The 16468-nt window shown below is 32.0% G+C and overlaps 3 protein-coding genes and 1 long non-coding RNA gene across 5 annotated transcripts in view; 2 read left to right on the top strand and 2 right to left on the bottom strand.

Moving 5' to 3' along the window:
• The window catches only part of LOC113799849 (uncharacterized), a 61971-nt gene that overhangs the window by 36385 nt on the left and 9118 nt on the right, over positions 1-16468 (bottom strand). The window contains exon 1 of one of the 2 annotated variants that reach the window (XM_075819696.1): positions 3226-3231. The exons of the other annotated variant lie outside the window; for it this stretch is intronic. The gene's annotated coding sequence lies outside the window, so the exon portion shown is untranslated. Of the gene's footprint in view, positions 1-3225; positions 3232-16468 lie in introns of those variants that run through there. 2 annotated transcript variants of the gene reach the window in all.
• LOC113799843 (putative tyramine receptor 2) overlaps positions 1-16468 on the bottom strand; it is a 29688-nt gene that overhangs the window by 7598 nt on the left and 5622 nt on the right. The window lies entirely within an intron of this gene.
• Positions 4275-5574, top strand: LOC113796210 (uncharacterized). The gene has a single exon (XM_027346435.2). It carries the CDS (start codon positions 4404-4406, stop codon positions 5526-5528), a length of 1125 nt encoding a protein of 374 aa, XP_027202236.1. The 5' UTR covers positions 4275-4403; the 3' UTR covers positions 5529-5574.
• Positions 14192-15798, top strand: LOC142644920 (uncharacterized). Its single transcript, XR_012846123.1, has 2 exons — positions 14192-15510; positions 15586-15798. It is a non-coding gene; the product is annotated as an uncharacterized LOC142644920 (long non-coding RNA).

The raw sequence follows: 16468 nt of genomic DNA, 5'->3' as shown, positions 1-16468 counted from the left end.
AACAAAATCCAGAATCAGAATATTTTTCCCATTTGGAATTAATTAATTACCCAATGGATTTTTTCTCCCAAAACAAAATGAAAACTTGAATATTTTCTAGTTTTGTTTTTGGTCACCATGGATAATATATTTAGTGAAGATTATCACCAATCACTGGGAAATATCATTTTTGTTGTTGTTGTTGTTGTTTCTGGCCCTGATCAAATCCCTGATTTTGTTTTTCTGCTTATATTTTTTTTAATTGATTCCAGAGGATCAAATTCAGTTTGATTAGCTGAATCATATAGTCCATATTTCAATTAAGAGAATTAGTGATGATGATGATGAAGAAGAAACAAAACAAAAAACAGAACAAATTTTGAGTTTTTTTTCGTACTTGAAATGTACGAAATTGAAAGAATTAAAAGTTTTTTTTTCCAATTTTGATCACGATCATCATTATTATCGAATAAAGAGAGAGAGAGAGAGAGAGAGAGAGAGAGAGAGAGAGATTTAGTTTTTTCTTTTTCTTTCTTTTTGAAACGAACTGAAAACTTTAGGCTGAAAAATTTTTGTTTTTGTTCGAGGTTTTCTTTCGTTAAATCATATGGTTAATTGCATCATTTTTCTGGGTTGCTTTTTGGTATGTTTTTGATTGATGATATTTCTTCATTTTTTCTGGGTTTTTTTTTAAAAAAAAACAAATGCAATTTTCATAATCGTTTTTTTCAGTTTTAATCGTAAAAATCCCAAAAAAAATTGTTGTCTTTACAAAGCAAGCAATTACCATCATGTGGTGATGATGGAAAGCCAAAAAGTCTAAATCAAAGAATGATATTTTCTTCAAAAAAAAACATCAAAATCTTTAGTGATTTCAGGGGGCAGCAGCAGCTGCTATATTACGGTTTTTATGGCTTTTTTTCCTTCCCGTTTGACTGAAAACTAAAATTTGAAATATGATTCTATTATCATCATCAATGAGGACGATGAGAGACTGTTGTAATACGAGCATGTTTGAGCAATGGGAAGCCATAGAAAAGAAAATAGATAATTTTTTTCAAAAAAAATAGAGAAAAATCAGCATAGTTGAATAGTAATTACATAATGGAATGCCAGATGAATAACAGAATATTATTACACTACACCAGTGATTCTCAACCAGTGTGCCGCGGCACTTTGGTGTGCCGCGAAATTCTGAAAATGCAACTGTTATATATTTAAAAATTCTAAAATTGTGCCGCGACAACAAAAAGGTTGAGAATCACTGCACTACACATTACATTGACAATAAACATCCATAATAATAATAATAATAATGTACAGTTTCGTCAACCAACATCACATTGAAGTTGTTCAATCTCTTCATTTCTCCTTCTTCTTCTTCTTTTTCTTCTTCAAAAAGATTTAAATTTGATAGTAAAGCAAGTTTTTTGAATTTATTCATACAACAAGCAAACATACACACAGCAGCAGCAGACAACAGGACATTGTAAAAATTTTCAGTAAAATCAATAAATGAAATGACATGATCCGATTACAGTGTAAAAAAAACGATAGAAATTCAGGAAATTCAGAGATTATCTCATCATTCATTCATAGATGACGTATCCAGAATAATATAATCTGAATATGTTTTTTTCCTTTTCATTTCTTTCGAATGATAATTGAATTTCAGAGTTTCGCAAATCCAATCATCAATGTCTCGATTACAGTATTTTTTTGTGGAAAAAATACTGAAGATGATTTTTTCCTTCAAAAATAAAATGATTGTGGATTTATCTATGTTGTTGTTATCGTTGAATGAAACTTATTTTATTTTTGTTCAAACAAATTGAGTGTGAATTGAAAAATGAAAAATGACAGAAAGTATTTTCCATGTTTTTCTTCTTCTTCTTCTTTACTTCTTTCAACAAATCGATTTTATTCATTACGTAACACGAACATAGAGAGAGAGAGAGAGAGAGAGAGAGAGAGAGAGAGAGAGAGAATGGAAATCGAAACAAAATCGATCGAAATTTGTTTTTTTTTCTTCGAACCATATTTCATTCTTGGTTTCAATATTATCATTTAAGATCAAATTTATTACTACCGAACAAATTCCATTCTCAAATTGATAAATTATCAAACGACAACAGACGAAGAAGAGTGAGCAAAGACAATGTTGATATTGATCGTTTTTCTAGAAAAAACGATAGGAATGGAGAAAAACTTTTATGCAAAAAAAAAGAATTGAAAATTTTTTCTAAAAATAGCCAGAGGAAAAATAGGTAAAAAACTTTTTGGCAACCAACAATTTAAACCACACGAAAAAAACAATTAGCAAAATAGAAACCATTAAACTTTATTATAATAGAGAATATTCTGTTCGAGAATTTAGGAAAAAAAAGTCCCAGAAAAGACTTTGGTTATTTTGAAAATGATAAGATATTTTTTCTAATTCAAAAAAAAACCAAGAAACAAATTAACGAACGACCGACTTGTGGACATTAAATGATGATGATGAAAAACAATAAAAAAAAATAACGACGCCTACTTGATTCTATGGCCACTTGGTCATCATCATCATCATCCATTTCAATCAGAAAATTCAAACTAAAAAAACCTAGCCAAACAAAAACAATACTACCATAGACTATAGTTAATTATATATGCATTACTCTCTACAGAATGGAAATTTACATAACCATCAACATTCGTTTTCACTATGATTATCATCACCATAAGTTTCTCTTGTTTTTTTTTGTATCTCTATCGTTTTGTTTGGTTCTTTGAGAAAAAACAAAACGAAATTTGAATGTTAATAACTTATGATTATCATAATAATAATCATCATCATCATGAAGAAAAAGTTTGATAATAAAACACTATACACACTGGCTTGCTAACTAATAATTTTCATTCTTGGTGATTTTTTTTCGCTTTCCAAAAATGATGGTGTTTGGAACCATTTATTCTGGCCAAATTTTGAAACTTTTTTTTTGACTTCAAAGACGAAAGAAAATCTAATGGATGATAATGATGACTATTTGATGTTCTTCTTCTTCTTCGTTTTATTTTTCAATTATCACTTCTTTTTTTTGGCTGTTCCATTAACCAAACCGACCGACCAAATGAACACACACCTTGAAAAATGTAAGAAAAAAATTGACAATTTTATCATCATTATCAAGGTATCACCATTATCGATTACAGAGAATCGTAAATGAATTCTTTCTTTTTTGATTCTTTGGCTTTTTTCTGTTGTTGTTGTTGTTGTTACTGTTTGTTTCTAAATTATGATCATCATTTTCAAACAACATTGCTCGCGAACATTTTAATGATGATGCTAAAAACCCGTTGAAATTAAAAAAGAGCGAAAAACCCTGTTGAAATTGAAAAAATGCAATGCAGTAAAGCAAACATTGACAGGGGTCGAATAAAAACATACAGGCAAAATTCTATGTTATTCCTATGTAATCTCGATCGGTTAACTTATTTCAGTTAATTAATTCTGAAACTGAAAAAAACGAAAAACAGAATTAAGAAATCCGAAAAAATAGGAATTTAATTAAGTAATTAGCAAGCTTTTTCTCTCTTTACTTAAGCGCTATTCATTTACTTGAACAAATCAAATCACATTTCGATCATTTTTTTTTGTTGTTTGGAAGTTTAGCTATTTCAGGAATGTTGTTCATTTTGTTTTCAAATAGTTTTTTTTTCGTCGTAAAAACAACAACAAAATTTCGTATATTTACCAACCAACCAATCATTTACAGATTTTTTCACAGAAAAAGTGTCAAACAAGCAAACAAAGAAAAAAACTGAAAAAAATAATGAAACACAATAATATAACAGGCACACACTCCATCAAAGGAAAACATTTATAATGGAACATGGAAATCTTCTCCTCAAAAAGAAAATCAAAAATCAAAAATAAATTGAGTAACAAGGAAAGCAAAGTAAGAAAACAAAAGATGTCCCCAAATATCATTAAAAATTTCTTATTTGCCAGGTACGAAACGAAACGAAAACCAAACTTGACAACAAATTTTTTTTTGTGCCTTCAATATTGCCTTGTTAATAATAATTTTTTCGGTTTGGGAAACAACAACTAAAACGAGAAAAGAAAAAGATGATAGTGATGGAATTCTTTCGATTCTTGGATTCTTTGGATTCTTGGATGAAACGATGATAGGAAAAATATTATTATTATTATTATCATTATTCCAAGAAGTCATGAATCATCATCATCATCATTGAATATAGAGACTTAATAGGTCAAATGAAAATGAAAATGAAGAAAAACGATATAGTAGCGCCCCTTAATTGGATTAATTAGTTCTTAGAACTATTTCATTATTTAAATGTTCTTTCAATAAACATGAGTGATTAGTCTCTTGCTTTTCTGAACCTGTGTGTTACTGTTACTGGTGTCAGGAGAAAAAATGTTACCCGTTATTCGACGGAAAATAACGTTATTATTTAATCTGTACGAATTGGGCCAGTTGGTTTGCAGTCCTGAGTTGACTGAATCGATTAATTCTTTAGCTAAAGAACTCGCTTCGGAACATAGTAAACTTTTGTTGAATATTGATGTCGAGGATCATCTGAATCATGAGATATTGGAGAAAATCGAGTTTTACACGTCCAAATTAAAGATATTGATTGGATTTTGTAATGGCCAATTCAATGCTAATTCTATTAAGTTGCCTAAGATTAAATTAGAATTTTCAGGCAAACAACGAGATTGGCTATCATTTTTAAAGATTTTTGAAGCATTGTTATCGAAAAATGGTTTTTCTCTTGAGGAGAAGTTTTTACTATTGATGAATGCCCTGCCTTTGTTTATCAAGAAGGATTTGCCTATGGTTCCTACTGAAGAGAATTTTGAATGGATTATTCAACATCTTTCATCGAAGTTTGGGGATGTGAATGAGATTGGTCGTAATTTGCTATCAGAAGTGGAAAATTTAAGTTTAAATCGTCGATCACCTTTATATTTGGTGGTCGATAAACTGTCTGTATTGTATGCTCAAGCATTGAATTTATCTATTTCGGAAGAGGTTCGTGAATACGTGTTCAAGAAGAAATTGTTTGCCGCTATATCATTACCGTTGGTGGGTCGTTTGAAAGAGGCTGGTTTGGTTTCGGTTAAAGATTGTTTGGCCTTTTTGTCTCGTCAGGCGAAAGTCGAGAAGGAGTGGCGTTCGTGTGGTAATTACGGTGATGGTATCTCGTTTTCAAGTGGTAGATCCGTTATCGCTTTGTGTCGTTTGTGTGGCTTTAAAGATCATAAGACGTTTGCTTGCAGAGTTGGTTCTGCTGCGTCTCGCAAGAAAATGGCTATGCTTAAAAAATTGTGTTTACGCTGTTTGCAACCTGGTCATCTTGCTAAGGATTGCAAATCGAAATTTTTGTGTACGAGCTGTCGTGGAATGCATTCTTCAAATGTCTGTTCAAATGCTTCTCCTGGTCGGTCCACGAAAACGATGAATAATGTTGATATTAATGATGATGTTAAAGACGAGTTTTCCGAGGCTTTAAACTGCCTCGCCCTCTCAGACAATTGATTCGTTTACTGGTTCGCATTAGTAATAAAGATGTTTTTGCTCTGTATGATACGGGTGCTGGTGTGTCTGCTATCTCTACTGCGTTGTGTAAGAAGTTGGGCGTTAAATTTGTCAATGCTAAGCAATCTGTCTTTTTGGCTAATGGCGTTAAACTAGTGTCGTCTGGGAGGGCGAATGTTTTGGTGGATATCAATGGAGTCAAGAAAATGGTTGTGCTTCGTGTCTTTCCCAAGTTACAACATAATTTAATTATTGGATTAGATATAATTCGTTTGTTTGGTTTGGAACAACGGAAGGATTTATGTATTTATATGGATGATTGTCTTTGTACTGTTACTGATGTATCGGATCCTTGTTTTATGGATAAATCTTTTGATGATTGGTCAGTTTTAATGGATCAATCCGCCGATCTGTTTGTTGGCATTGGTAAAAGTGGAAAGATTCGGCATCGTATTGATTTGATTTCTGATAAGGTGGTTCGTCATGCTTATCAGAATATTCCTTTTCATTGGCAGAAAAGTTTGGCGGAGCATATTGATGAGTTGCTCAAAATGGATGTTATAAGAGAATCGAAAAGTGAATTTCGTTCTCGTATTGTTCCAATTAAGAAGAAGGATGGTTCTGTTAGGATGGCGATTGATTATCGTGATTTGAATAAGATTACTCGTCAAGATGCTTTTCCCATGCCGAGGATTCGTGATATTTTGATGAAAGTGGCGAAGGCTAGGATATTTTCGAAGTTGGATCTAAAGAAGGGCTATTATAATATTTTAATGGAGGAGTCTTCGAGGAAATATTCTGCTTTTGCGTTTGGCAACAAATTATATGAATTTAATCGCATGCCGTTTGGTTTGGTTTCTGCTCCACAGACATTTCAACGTATGATGGAGATGACTTTGGGTCATTTACCATTTGTGGAATGTTATTTGGATGATATTATTGTCTATAGCAACAATTTGGTTCAACATCGTCAACATTTGGCTGAGGTTTTTGACATTTTAAAGCGGGAGAAATTACGTTTAAATCGTGAAAAATGTGAACTTGGTCGGTCTGCTATCGATTATTTGGGTTTTAGAATTGATGGTGGTAAAAGATCAATTATTGCTTCGAATAAAAAGAAGATTTTGGATTTTCCTGTCCCGTCTTGTTCTAGAGAAGCCAAGACTTTTGTTTGTTTATCAAACTATTATCGAGATCTTATCCCTGGTTTTGCTAAACTGGCAGCTCCTTTATTTTTTTGTTCGAATCAGAAGAAATTTGTGTGGTCGGATGAATGTCAAGAAGCCTTTGATAAGCTGAAAATGGCCATTCGTCAGGATCCTACTCTTATGATTCCGGATCCTGATCTTCCGTTCATTGTTACTACGGATGCTTCAGATTTGTCTTTTGGTGGTGTCCTGTCTCAAATTATTAATCGGGAAAAGGTTCCGGTGGATTTCTTTTCCCGTAGTTTCAATAAGGCTCAAGTGCGTTATGGAACATACGATAAAGAAGCTACTGCGATTATGGAAGCTCTTAAGCATTGGCGTCATCTTTTGATTGGTAAACCTTTTAAGATAGAGTCGGATCATCGCCCCTTGCAGTGGTTATTATCAAAAAAAGACTGTTCTGGCCGTTTGGGAAGGATGGTCATGAAGCTTCAAGAATATCAGATCGAGAATATTGATTATGTTAAGGGATCTGATAATATTTTGGCAGACGCTTTGAGTCGTTTACAAATTAATTTAGTTGAAGATTCTGAGTCTGAAGACTGCGTTATTTTGAAAGATAGAAATAATTTTGTGAATTTGGATAATCGCTGGTTTTTCGTTGACAAGTCAAAGGAGCGTCAAATCTTCAGATTGTATATCAGAGATGAAGATGAGAAGAAGAAAATTTTGAGAACCATCCATGATAATGGTCATTTTGGCCTTTTCAAAAATGAAGAAGAAGTTCGTAGGAGGTTCTGGTGGCCTAATTGGAGAAAGGATGTTAGAGAAATGGTTTACGGTTGCAGAAGATGTGAAGCTTTCAAGTCGAATGCCGAAAAGACTAAGCTTCCGATGATTCCGAGTGATGTGGAGTACACAAATTGGAATCGTCTTGGTTTGGATATTTGTGGACCTTTATCTTTGTCGTCGAAGGGTTTCAAATATATTGTGGTGCTTCAAGACTATGCTACGAAATTTATGGTTGCTGGTGCTTTTAAGGATACCAGGACTGAAAATTTAGTTTCCTGGCTGATTGAAATTTTCTCGATGTTTGGTTGGCCAGCTGTTCTAGTCTGTGATCGTGGTTCACAGTTTGAGAGTGCGATGTTTAATAAGTTTTTGGCTGACAACAATATAAAGTTAAATTTTGCTTCCGTTGGTCATCATCAAACTAATGGTCTTGCTGAGCGTGCCATTCGCACGGTAGAGGATATGCTGAGAACTTCAGTTCTTGATCAAGCTGATTGGGATGTGGCGTTACCCAGATTGATTGCGGCTTATAATGCTTCGGTTAATTTTTCTACGAAGGAGTCGCCTTTTAAGTTGTTGTTTGGTCATAATATGTCTACTCCCTTGGATTTAAAGTTTGGTATTCGTCATGAAATGTCGGATTTGGTTGAGTTATCGCAAAAACGAATTCTGGCAAATCGTTCGGCTCAAACGCTTCAAAAGTTTCAGTATGACAAAGATGTGAAGTTGGAAGTTCTTGAGCCGGGTGATTTGGTTTTGTGGCATCAATTGGATCGAGCTCTTGGGTCGTCTAAGAAATTGAACAAACGTTGGCGTGGTCCTTTCAAAATTCGTGCTAAAGAAGGTCCTAATTTTCTTATTGTGGATAATTTTGGAAATACTCGCTGGATTCATCATAATCATTTGAAAAAAGTTGATTCTCTTTTTGATGAATCGTCTAATGATATTTTGAGAAGTCGTGGTCGTCCGCGCTTGTTTAATCGTGGGGGGGAAGAGTAGCGCCCCTTAATTGGATTAATTAGTTCTTAGAACTATTTCATTATTTAAATGTTCTTTCAATAAACATGAGTGATTAGTCTCTTGCTTTTCTGAACCTGTGTGTTACTGTTACTATATGGAGTTTTCATCATCATTACACAATGATGATGATGTTTTTCTTCTTCATTTTGTCATTGTCGTCGTTGTTGTTGTCATTTTTATTATTATTATTATTTTTGGTTGTTGGCCATGTGTTTATGTGGGACACAATGAATGAATGAATGAATGAATGAAATCTTTCATTTTTGCTTCTGGTATATAATAATCGGTCTGGGTAGTTTTTGGTTTCGGCGTAACAGAAAAAATTCATTTTCTATTATCATCCACCATCACCACCACCACCACCAATAACCATTCGTTTGCCAACAATGTTCATTCAATCGAATCCAGAGAAAAAAAACGAACAACAACAGCCGAAAATAACCGAGAAAAAAATACCCGAAAGTTCCAAAGTTTATTTCGGGTTTTTCTATTTTCCATCCCGATGGAATTTCATTCCATAAGTTTCTGTGTGTGTGCGTCTTGACGAAAGAATGAAGCCTAAATATTCATTTCGGAATTTTTTTTCAACAACAACAAAACAAAATTCAAATGATTGATTTCTTTTGTGACTAAAGTGAACAACAACGATGAAATTCTTTTGTTAAATGATGCTATAGCGTGTGTGACATGATTCTGGTGACACTATATATGTTCTGGTGAATAATTCATGATTTTAACACTGAACATTGATCCAAGTAAAAAGTGTGAAACAAACAATGATGATGATGATATTTGATCGATATAAACAAATGATTTGTTTGTGTGTGTGTCTTCTTTATCTAGTTTGGTTTTGTTAGGCTGGATTGATACAGTAAAAATATCAAGATTCATCATTTCAAAGATCCTAAAAATAGGTTAAAATAGCTGAAATCATCAGAAAACAAAAATCGAATTGAAACAGAGGGAAAAGCAAATTTTTTTCTTTAAAACCGATTCAGCAATTTTCTTTTTTTTTCGGAAAAAAAACGGAAAAAACAAATGCAAATAAATGAAATTTTTTCAAGCAAAAAAATGATCAATCAATATCCTCATCGGCGACGATTTTGCCACGGTCAATTTGCTGTTTGTTTTGTTTTTCCGGATTCACATTTCAATCACAAAATACAATACCAAACAAAACAAAACAGCAGCAGCAAATGATTCATATATGAAGATAATTATCAGGCAAAAGACAAATTGGATATACAGAGAAAAATATTGAAAGTTTTTTTTGTTCAGAGTTTATTGATGATCCACAAGACACACCAGTGTTGGTGTATTACATCATTATTATTATCAGGGAAAGATTCCTGGAAACAACAACAACAACAATGAAAAACAAAGAATTCCTACTAAAATGTAGATATAGCCACACATTGGTTATTCCCCAATCATTTTTTCATTTCATTTCTGCTTATCTTAGCAATCATTAGGATTTCTGTTCTGTTCTGTTTGTCTATCTGTTTTTCCAATAGCCAACAGAAAACACATTTTTAGCAAGATCAAAACAAACAATCTTTATTTGTTTGAAATAAATGAGACAAAAGCAAAAACGAAAAATCTTTAGCGAAAATCTTTGGATAACACCATTAAAAGTCAATAGCAGCAGCAGCGATAGAAAATGTTTTTAAAAAGTTTGTAAAGAAATTGATTTTGTTGTTGCTTTTTTTTCCATTACAAATTACGTTCACCTCGATCTTCTTCTTCTTTGGGTAATGATGATAATGATGGACAAAACATCTTTTTTTTCTCTTGGATTTCAATTTTCAGAAATTTTCGAGAAAGATTCAATTAAATATGGGCCTCTTTGGACAATTTGAAATGGATCAACTTCCAATGAAAAAGTAAAAAGATTCAATTTGAAAATTGAATGCTTTGATAATAGAGAGAGAGAAAATGTCTTTATTTAGTTTAGCTAAGTGTATATCATTATCATTTATCAATGTTTAAGAAGAAAGAAATCTAAACTAAGATAATAATCTTTGAAAGAAAAAGGTCGAAAATGGATAAATGTAGCTGAAGGAAAGTTTTCTGGAAATTTCTGCAAACATTTTTTCTTAAGAAAATCATGGAGAAAGAAAAAACCATACTAAAATGATGCCAAAGAATCATCTTTTGATTTTTTCAAAAAAAAACCTGAACTTAATTGTTTTTCAATGGTTTTTCTTATTTTCGTTGTTGATTCCAGAAGAAAAGAATCAATTTTCTTCACATAATATTTTTCTGGATAAATCAACAACAACAACGAAGCGAAAAATGTAAAAATTTGATTCATTCACGCGAGCAAAGTACACATTATCAAATCGATTGTAAAAAAAAGCTGCTTTGTTTAACCGTGAAAAAAATATCGATAACGATCAATTTTTACGAGATGAGAAAAAAGTGAAAAGTGAAAAAAGGCATCAAAACATATTAAGAACAAGAAAAGCCACAACAAAAAGATTTTCAAAAACAAAAACAACAAAAAAAGTTTCCAGAAAAAATGTTGTTTGTTTGTTCCTGTGGATGTTTTTGGGTTCGAAAAAAAAGATTAGCTATATACTGATGATACTGATAATGTGGATTCAATCAATGAAAAAAAATCTTATCGATTCACTTTGCCATAGTGTTGAATGACTATAATGATGTTTTTGTTTCTTTTTTCTCCCCAATCACTGTAGCAAAACTAAAACAAAAACAAAATCATCTTCCAACCATGAAAAATGAATATTGGGAATATAGGAATTTTTTCGCATAAACAAAAAGAAGGAGGAAGAATGTACGATGAATGAATGAATTGTTTTCGAATATATATCGATTTAATTAGGTGAAAAAAAATGAATGAATGAATTCAAACGAGAGAAAAAATGGATGGATGGATGAATGAATGAATAGCGAAAAAATCTAATAACAAAATTCAAATGGGAAACTCTTTTTTGGATTCATTTTTTTTGGGGATTTTTGTTTGTTGACAAAAAGGATAAAATATTTTTTTTTCTTTTGAAAAATTTTATCGACAATGTTCGATATAAACATTATTATTATCGTGTACAGGGGATGTGTGTGTGTGTGTTTATATTCACTTTAGATAAAAGTAAAGTGCATAAATGGATGTCAAAAAAAACAAAAAATAAAACAACTTTTCGTCAATATAAAATTACCATTAAAGTAAAGCTAATATGAATGAATGAAAATCAGGTTCTATATCTTTGTTGGTTGACTATGATTCATAGTTGTGTTAGGTTAGGTTGATGACAGTGACCAGGGCCGGATTTTGGGGTGTGCGAGGTGTGCGACTGCACAGGGCCCCGCGCTTCCAAAGGCCCCGCGCTTCGAAAAAATTTTTTTTTTTTTTTGCTTTTTTTCATTGTATGCATGTTCTCAAGCGAGTAGCATGTGAGTGAGAAGCATGTGAGTTCAATCAATAAGTCGAAAATGTTCTCACATAAATTCATACCACTGAAAGATTTTTGTTATATCTCTTATGAATCAAAGCACATGTTATATAAATCAAAAAAAAACAATCTAGTTTACTTATTTTAAGAAAAAATATTAAACAAGTATCGAAACAAAAGAAAATAAACAAATATTTTCTTCTTATAAGACCTCAATATTTCATTTAAATGATTAAAGCACATGTTATATAAAGCGTTAAATTTCAAGCCTCGCTTATGGATCTTTGTTGAAAATTGCGTTGCCAATTACAAATCTGCCTTGAAAATTCAATGTACAATGTACAAATTAACAAAAAAAAGTGGAATTTAAACAATAACAACGAATTGATTCAAAAAAATTCCATAAACTTGATTAGCAAAACGCCTATAAAATCATCAAAAGCGAGGCCCAAAAAATTCAACCAGTTAAAAGCGAGGCCCAAAAAAATGCGATCAGTAAAAAGTGAGGCCCAAAAAATTCAACCAGTTAAAAGCGAGGCCCAAAAAATGCGATCAGGGAAAAGGTTGGCCCAAAAAATTCAACCAGTTAAAAGCGAGGCCCAAAAAATGCGATCAGGGAAAAGGTTGGCCCAAAAAATGCGATCAGTGAAAAGCGAGGCCCAAAAAAATGCGATCAGTAAAAAGTGAGGCCCAAAAAATTCAACCAGTTAAAAGCGAGGCCCAAAAAATGCGATCAGGGAAAAGGTTGGCCCAAAAAATGCGATCAGTGAAAAGCGAGGCCCAAAAAAATGCGATCAGTAAAAAGTGAGGCCCAAAAAATTCAACCAGTTTATAAAAAGGCCCAAAAAATGCGATCAGGGAAAAGGTTGGCCCAAAAAATGCGATTAGAGAATATCGAGGCCCAAAAAATTCAACCAGTTAAAAGCGAGGCCCAAAAAATGCGATCAGGGAAAAGGTTGGCCCAAAAAATTCAACCAGTTTATAAAAAGGCCCAAAAAATGCGATCAGAGAATAGCGAGGCCCAAAAAATGCGATCAGTAAAAAGTGAGGCCCAAAAAATGCGATCAGTGAAAAGCGAGGCCCAAACTTGGAACAGAATTATTAAACTAATGAAAAAATCAAGTTAACCTCATAAAATTCTTTCTACAGTTTGTTTGAAAACTTAAAAAAGGCGCCAAATTCATTGTAAAACTGCAAAAGCTACTAAATTCAATCAGAATCATGAAACTTGTGAAAAAATCAAGTAAACCTCATAAGATTCTTCTATTGGTTTGTTTGAAAACATGAAAATGGCGCCAAATTCATTGTAAAACTGCAAAAGCTAACAAAATTCAATTAGAATTATGAAACTAAAGAAAAAATCAAGTTAACCTCATAATATTCTTCCATTGGATTGTTTGAAAACGTGAAAAAGGCGCCAAATTCATTGTAAGACTGCAAAAGCTAACAAAATTCAATTAGAATTATGAAACTAAAGAAAAAATCAAGTTAACCTCATAATATTCTTCCATTGGATTGTTTGAAAACGTGAAAAAGGCGCCAAATTCATTGTAAGACTGCAAAAGCTAACAAAATCCAATCAGAATCATGAAACTAAAGAAAAAATCAAGTAAACCTCATAAGATTCTTCTATTGGTTTGTTTGAAAACATGAAAATGGCGCCAAATTCATTGTAAAACTGCAAAAGCTAACAAAATTCAATTAGAATTATGAAACTAAAGAAAAAATCAAGTTAACCTCATAATATTCTTCCATTGGATTGTTTGAAAACGTGAAAAAGGCGCCAAATTCATTGTAAGACTGCAAAAGCTAACAAAATTCAGTCAGAATCATGAAACTAAGGAGAATATCAAGTTAACCTCATAAAATTCTTTCTACAGTTTGTTTGAAAACTTAAAAAAGGCGCCAAATTCATTGTAAAACTGCAAAAGCTACTAAATTCAATCAGAATTATGAAACTAAGGAAAATATCAAGTTAACCTCATAAGATTCTTCCATTGGTTTGTTTGAAAACGTAAAAAAAGCGCCAAATTGTTTCTCAAATACGCAAACCTAACAAAATTCAAACAGAATCATGAAACTTGTGAAAATATCAAGTTAACTTCATAAGATTCTTCCATTGGTTTGTTAGAAAACGTAAAAAAGGCGCCAAATTCATTGTGAAATTGCAAAACCTAACAAAATTCAATTAGAATTATGAAACTAAGGAAAATATCAAGTTAACCTCATAAGATTCTTTCTACACACAGAAAAAAAAGTAAGGTTAGTACTAACCCGAATAGGTTAGTATTTTGGGTTATTACTAACCCAAAATGATTAGTACTAACCCATTTAGGTTAAAGATATCCCATGATGGTTAGTACTAACCATTATTCTAACCTATTCGGGTTAGTAATAGCCCAAAATACTAACCTATTCGGGTTATTACCATCTCAAGATACTAACCTTTTCGGGTTAGTACTCTTCAATTTAGGTTAGCAAAAAGGTTAGTACGAACCCGAAAAGGTTAGTATCTTGAAATGGTACTAACCCGAAAAGGTTAGTATCTTGGGCTATTACTAACCCGAATAGGTTAGAATAATGGTTAGTACTATCCCGAATAGGTTAGAATAAATTGCAATGATTAATTTAGTCATTAAAACAATATTTTAATTGTTAATTTTCATTTTCATTATCAAGCAATGATAATAGATTAGTTCAGATGATCCAATCACTATTTGATGAGAAATGGGAGTGTGCTAACATCATAGAAAACATCGCTAAGTCCTAAAAAAGCTTAGAAAAAAGTGAGGTAATTGATGAAACCAATAAAATCGCTTTTCTGATGAGACATGTCGATGAATATTTTCCTGAGATATTTTGTATTTTTGTCGGAAATCTGTTAGAATTGAAAAATTTTCGCTGAAATAATTCTCAGTTTTTTGAAACAATATGATCAATTTGCTTATTTAAAATTTTCAAGTTTTTATTTTTATTTTGCTTGAATTGAATTGGCTGTGTGATGCAAGAACAAATATTGATTGATACATTGGAAAATCTCTATAAGATAAATGTGACTTTTATAAGCTCTTGCAGAATTCTTCTTCATTTTATGGTAAATTTTCCGTTCTCATTGTTTTTTAATTGATTTGGCGCCTTTTCTTTCTTTGAACAAGTTTTGAATATTCGAATTCACATCATTCAATTTCGAACTTTTCTTAATGTGAGTTGTTTTTTTAGTCGATGTTATAATTTTTCCTATTTTAAACATTGACTTCGATTGAAAATACATGGCCTCAAATAAAATTATTGGCTGGATCGATGTATTTTAATTGTTGACACGGTGACTACAATTGATAGTCAAAACAACTGATTCGACTGATTATCATGTTCTAGATTGATTTGTTGGTTTCATTGTTCATCGGCATCTGATTCAAGAATAGTTTGGCAATGTTCAACAATAGGCTAGGTTAGATTAGGATCAGGGTTAGGGAACATGGTCTGAGCTATTTCCTATTGAATTTGATGCCGACTGAAATTTTGTAACCAACAAAACGATCGACAAATATGATTAAATCAGTCAAATATTCGCATTTGAAATGCACACTTGACATTGATTGATAATGAATGGTATGTAATTGAATGAAATGAACAAACTGACGACTTATATTTTTTCCATCATGTATTCACTAACATGTCGAAAAGTCATTCGCTGGGGCGAGATATGGATCATAAACATTGGTCTCAATCTCATATTGGACATTGATGAACTGTCTTAGGATTATCATTGGAATTCGGACATTCACTTGTGAATAGCGATGAATAGCACGAAAAGACGAGTACAATTGGAAGATAAAATATAAACTAATTTTATTTTTAATTCAATTGATTATTTTAATAAAATCAATTTAATTTTAATTAATATGGGATTTAATTAATTGGAGGAGGGTGAAAAAGAGGAAATAATTAATTGGAGGAGGATGAAAAGGAGGAAAAATTGGGCGAGACTATCGATTGTAGATTCGATAGATCGATTAAACAATCGTTGCAACGAAAATTGCCAGGAATCATACAGGGTTAGTACTAACCCGAATAGGTTATGGAATCCTCTGGTTAGTACTAACCCATTTGGGTTATTAAAGGTTATTTTTGATTCCCAACCCAAATGGGTTAGTACTAACCCGTCTACTTTTTTTTCTGTGCAGTTTGTTTGAAAACTTAAAAAAGGCGCCAATTTAACTTGGAAACTGGTTGAATTTGTTAATTTGAAAACTGCAAAACCTAACATGAAAAGATTCTTTTAATAACAAACCCAAATTTCCAAACTAGCATGAAGAGAATCCTTCAATAACAACTTCGAATTTCCATTGTAACATGAAGATTCTGTTAATAACAAATCCAAATTTCATATCTAACATCTTTCGATCATTACATTCAACATTTCAACATTTCATGGACAAATTCATGATAAATAAAAAGCTTTTGTTTTTATTTCCATTCGATATTTTGTAATTAATTATTCTCATTTTTGGCAATTGCAAATAATTTGAAAATCACGTGTTATACGAACGGTTCAAATTGGCGCCGA

Source organism: Dermatophagoides pteronyssinus, unplaced genomic scaffold (assembly GCF_027571235.1).
Source record: "Dermatophagoides pteronyssinus isolate colony J.1.1.1.1 unplaced genomic scaffold, Derpt_VIB-CSIC_2022.12 sq0004, whole genome shotgun sequence".
In the NCBI taxonomy this organism is placed as follows: domain Eukaryota; kingdom Metazoa; phylum Arthropoda; class Arachnida; order Sarcoptiformes; family Pyroglyphidae; genus Dermatophagoides; species Dermatophagoides pteronyssinus.
The sequence above is the reverse complement of the archived record's forward strand: the minus strand, read 5'-3'. Positions and strand labels throughout refer to the sequence as shown.

Bases quoted from the DNA above. Each gene is read 5' to 3' on its own strand.
- LOC113796210 (XM_027346435.2), top strand. From the start codon at position 4,404: ATGTTACCCGTTATTCGACGGAAAATAACGTTATTATTTAATCTGTAC.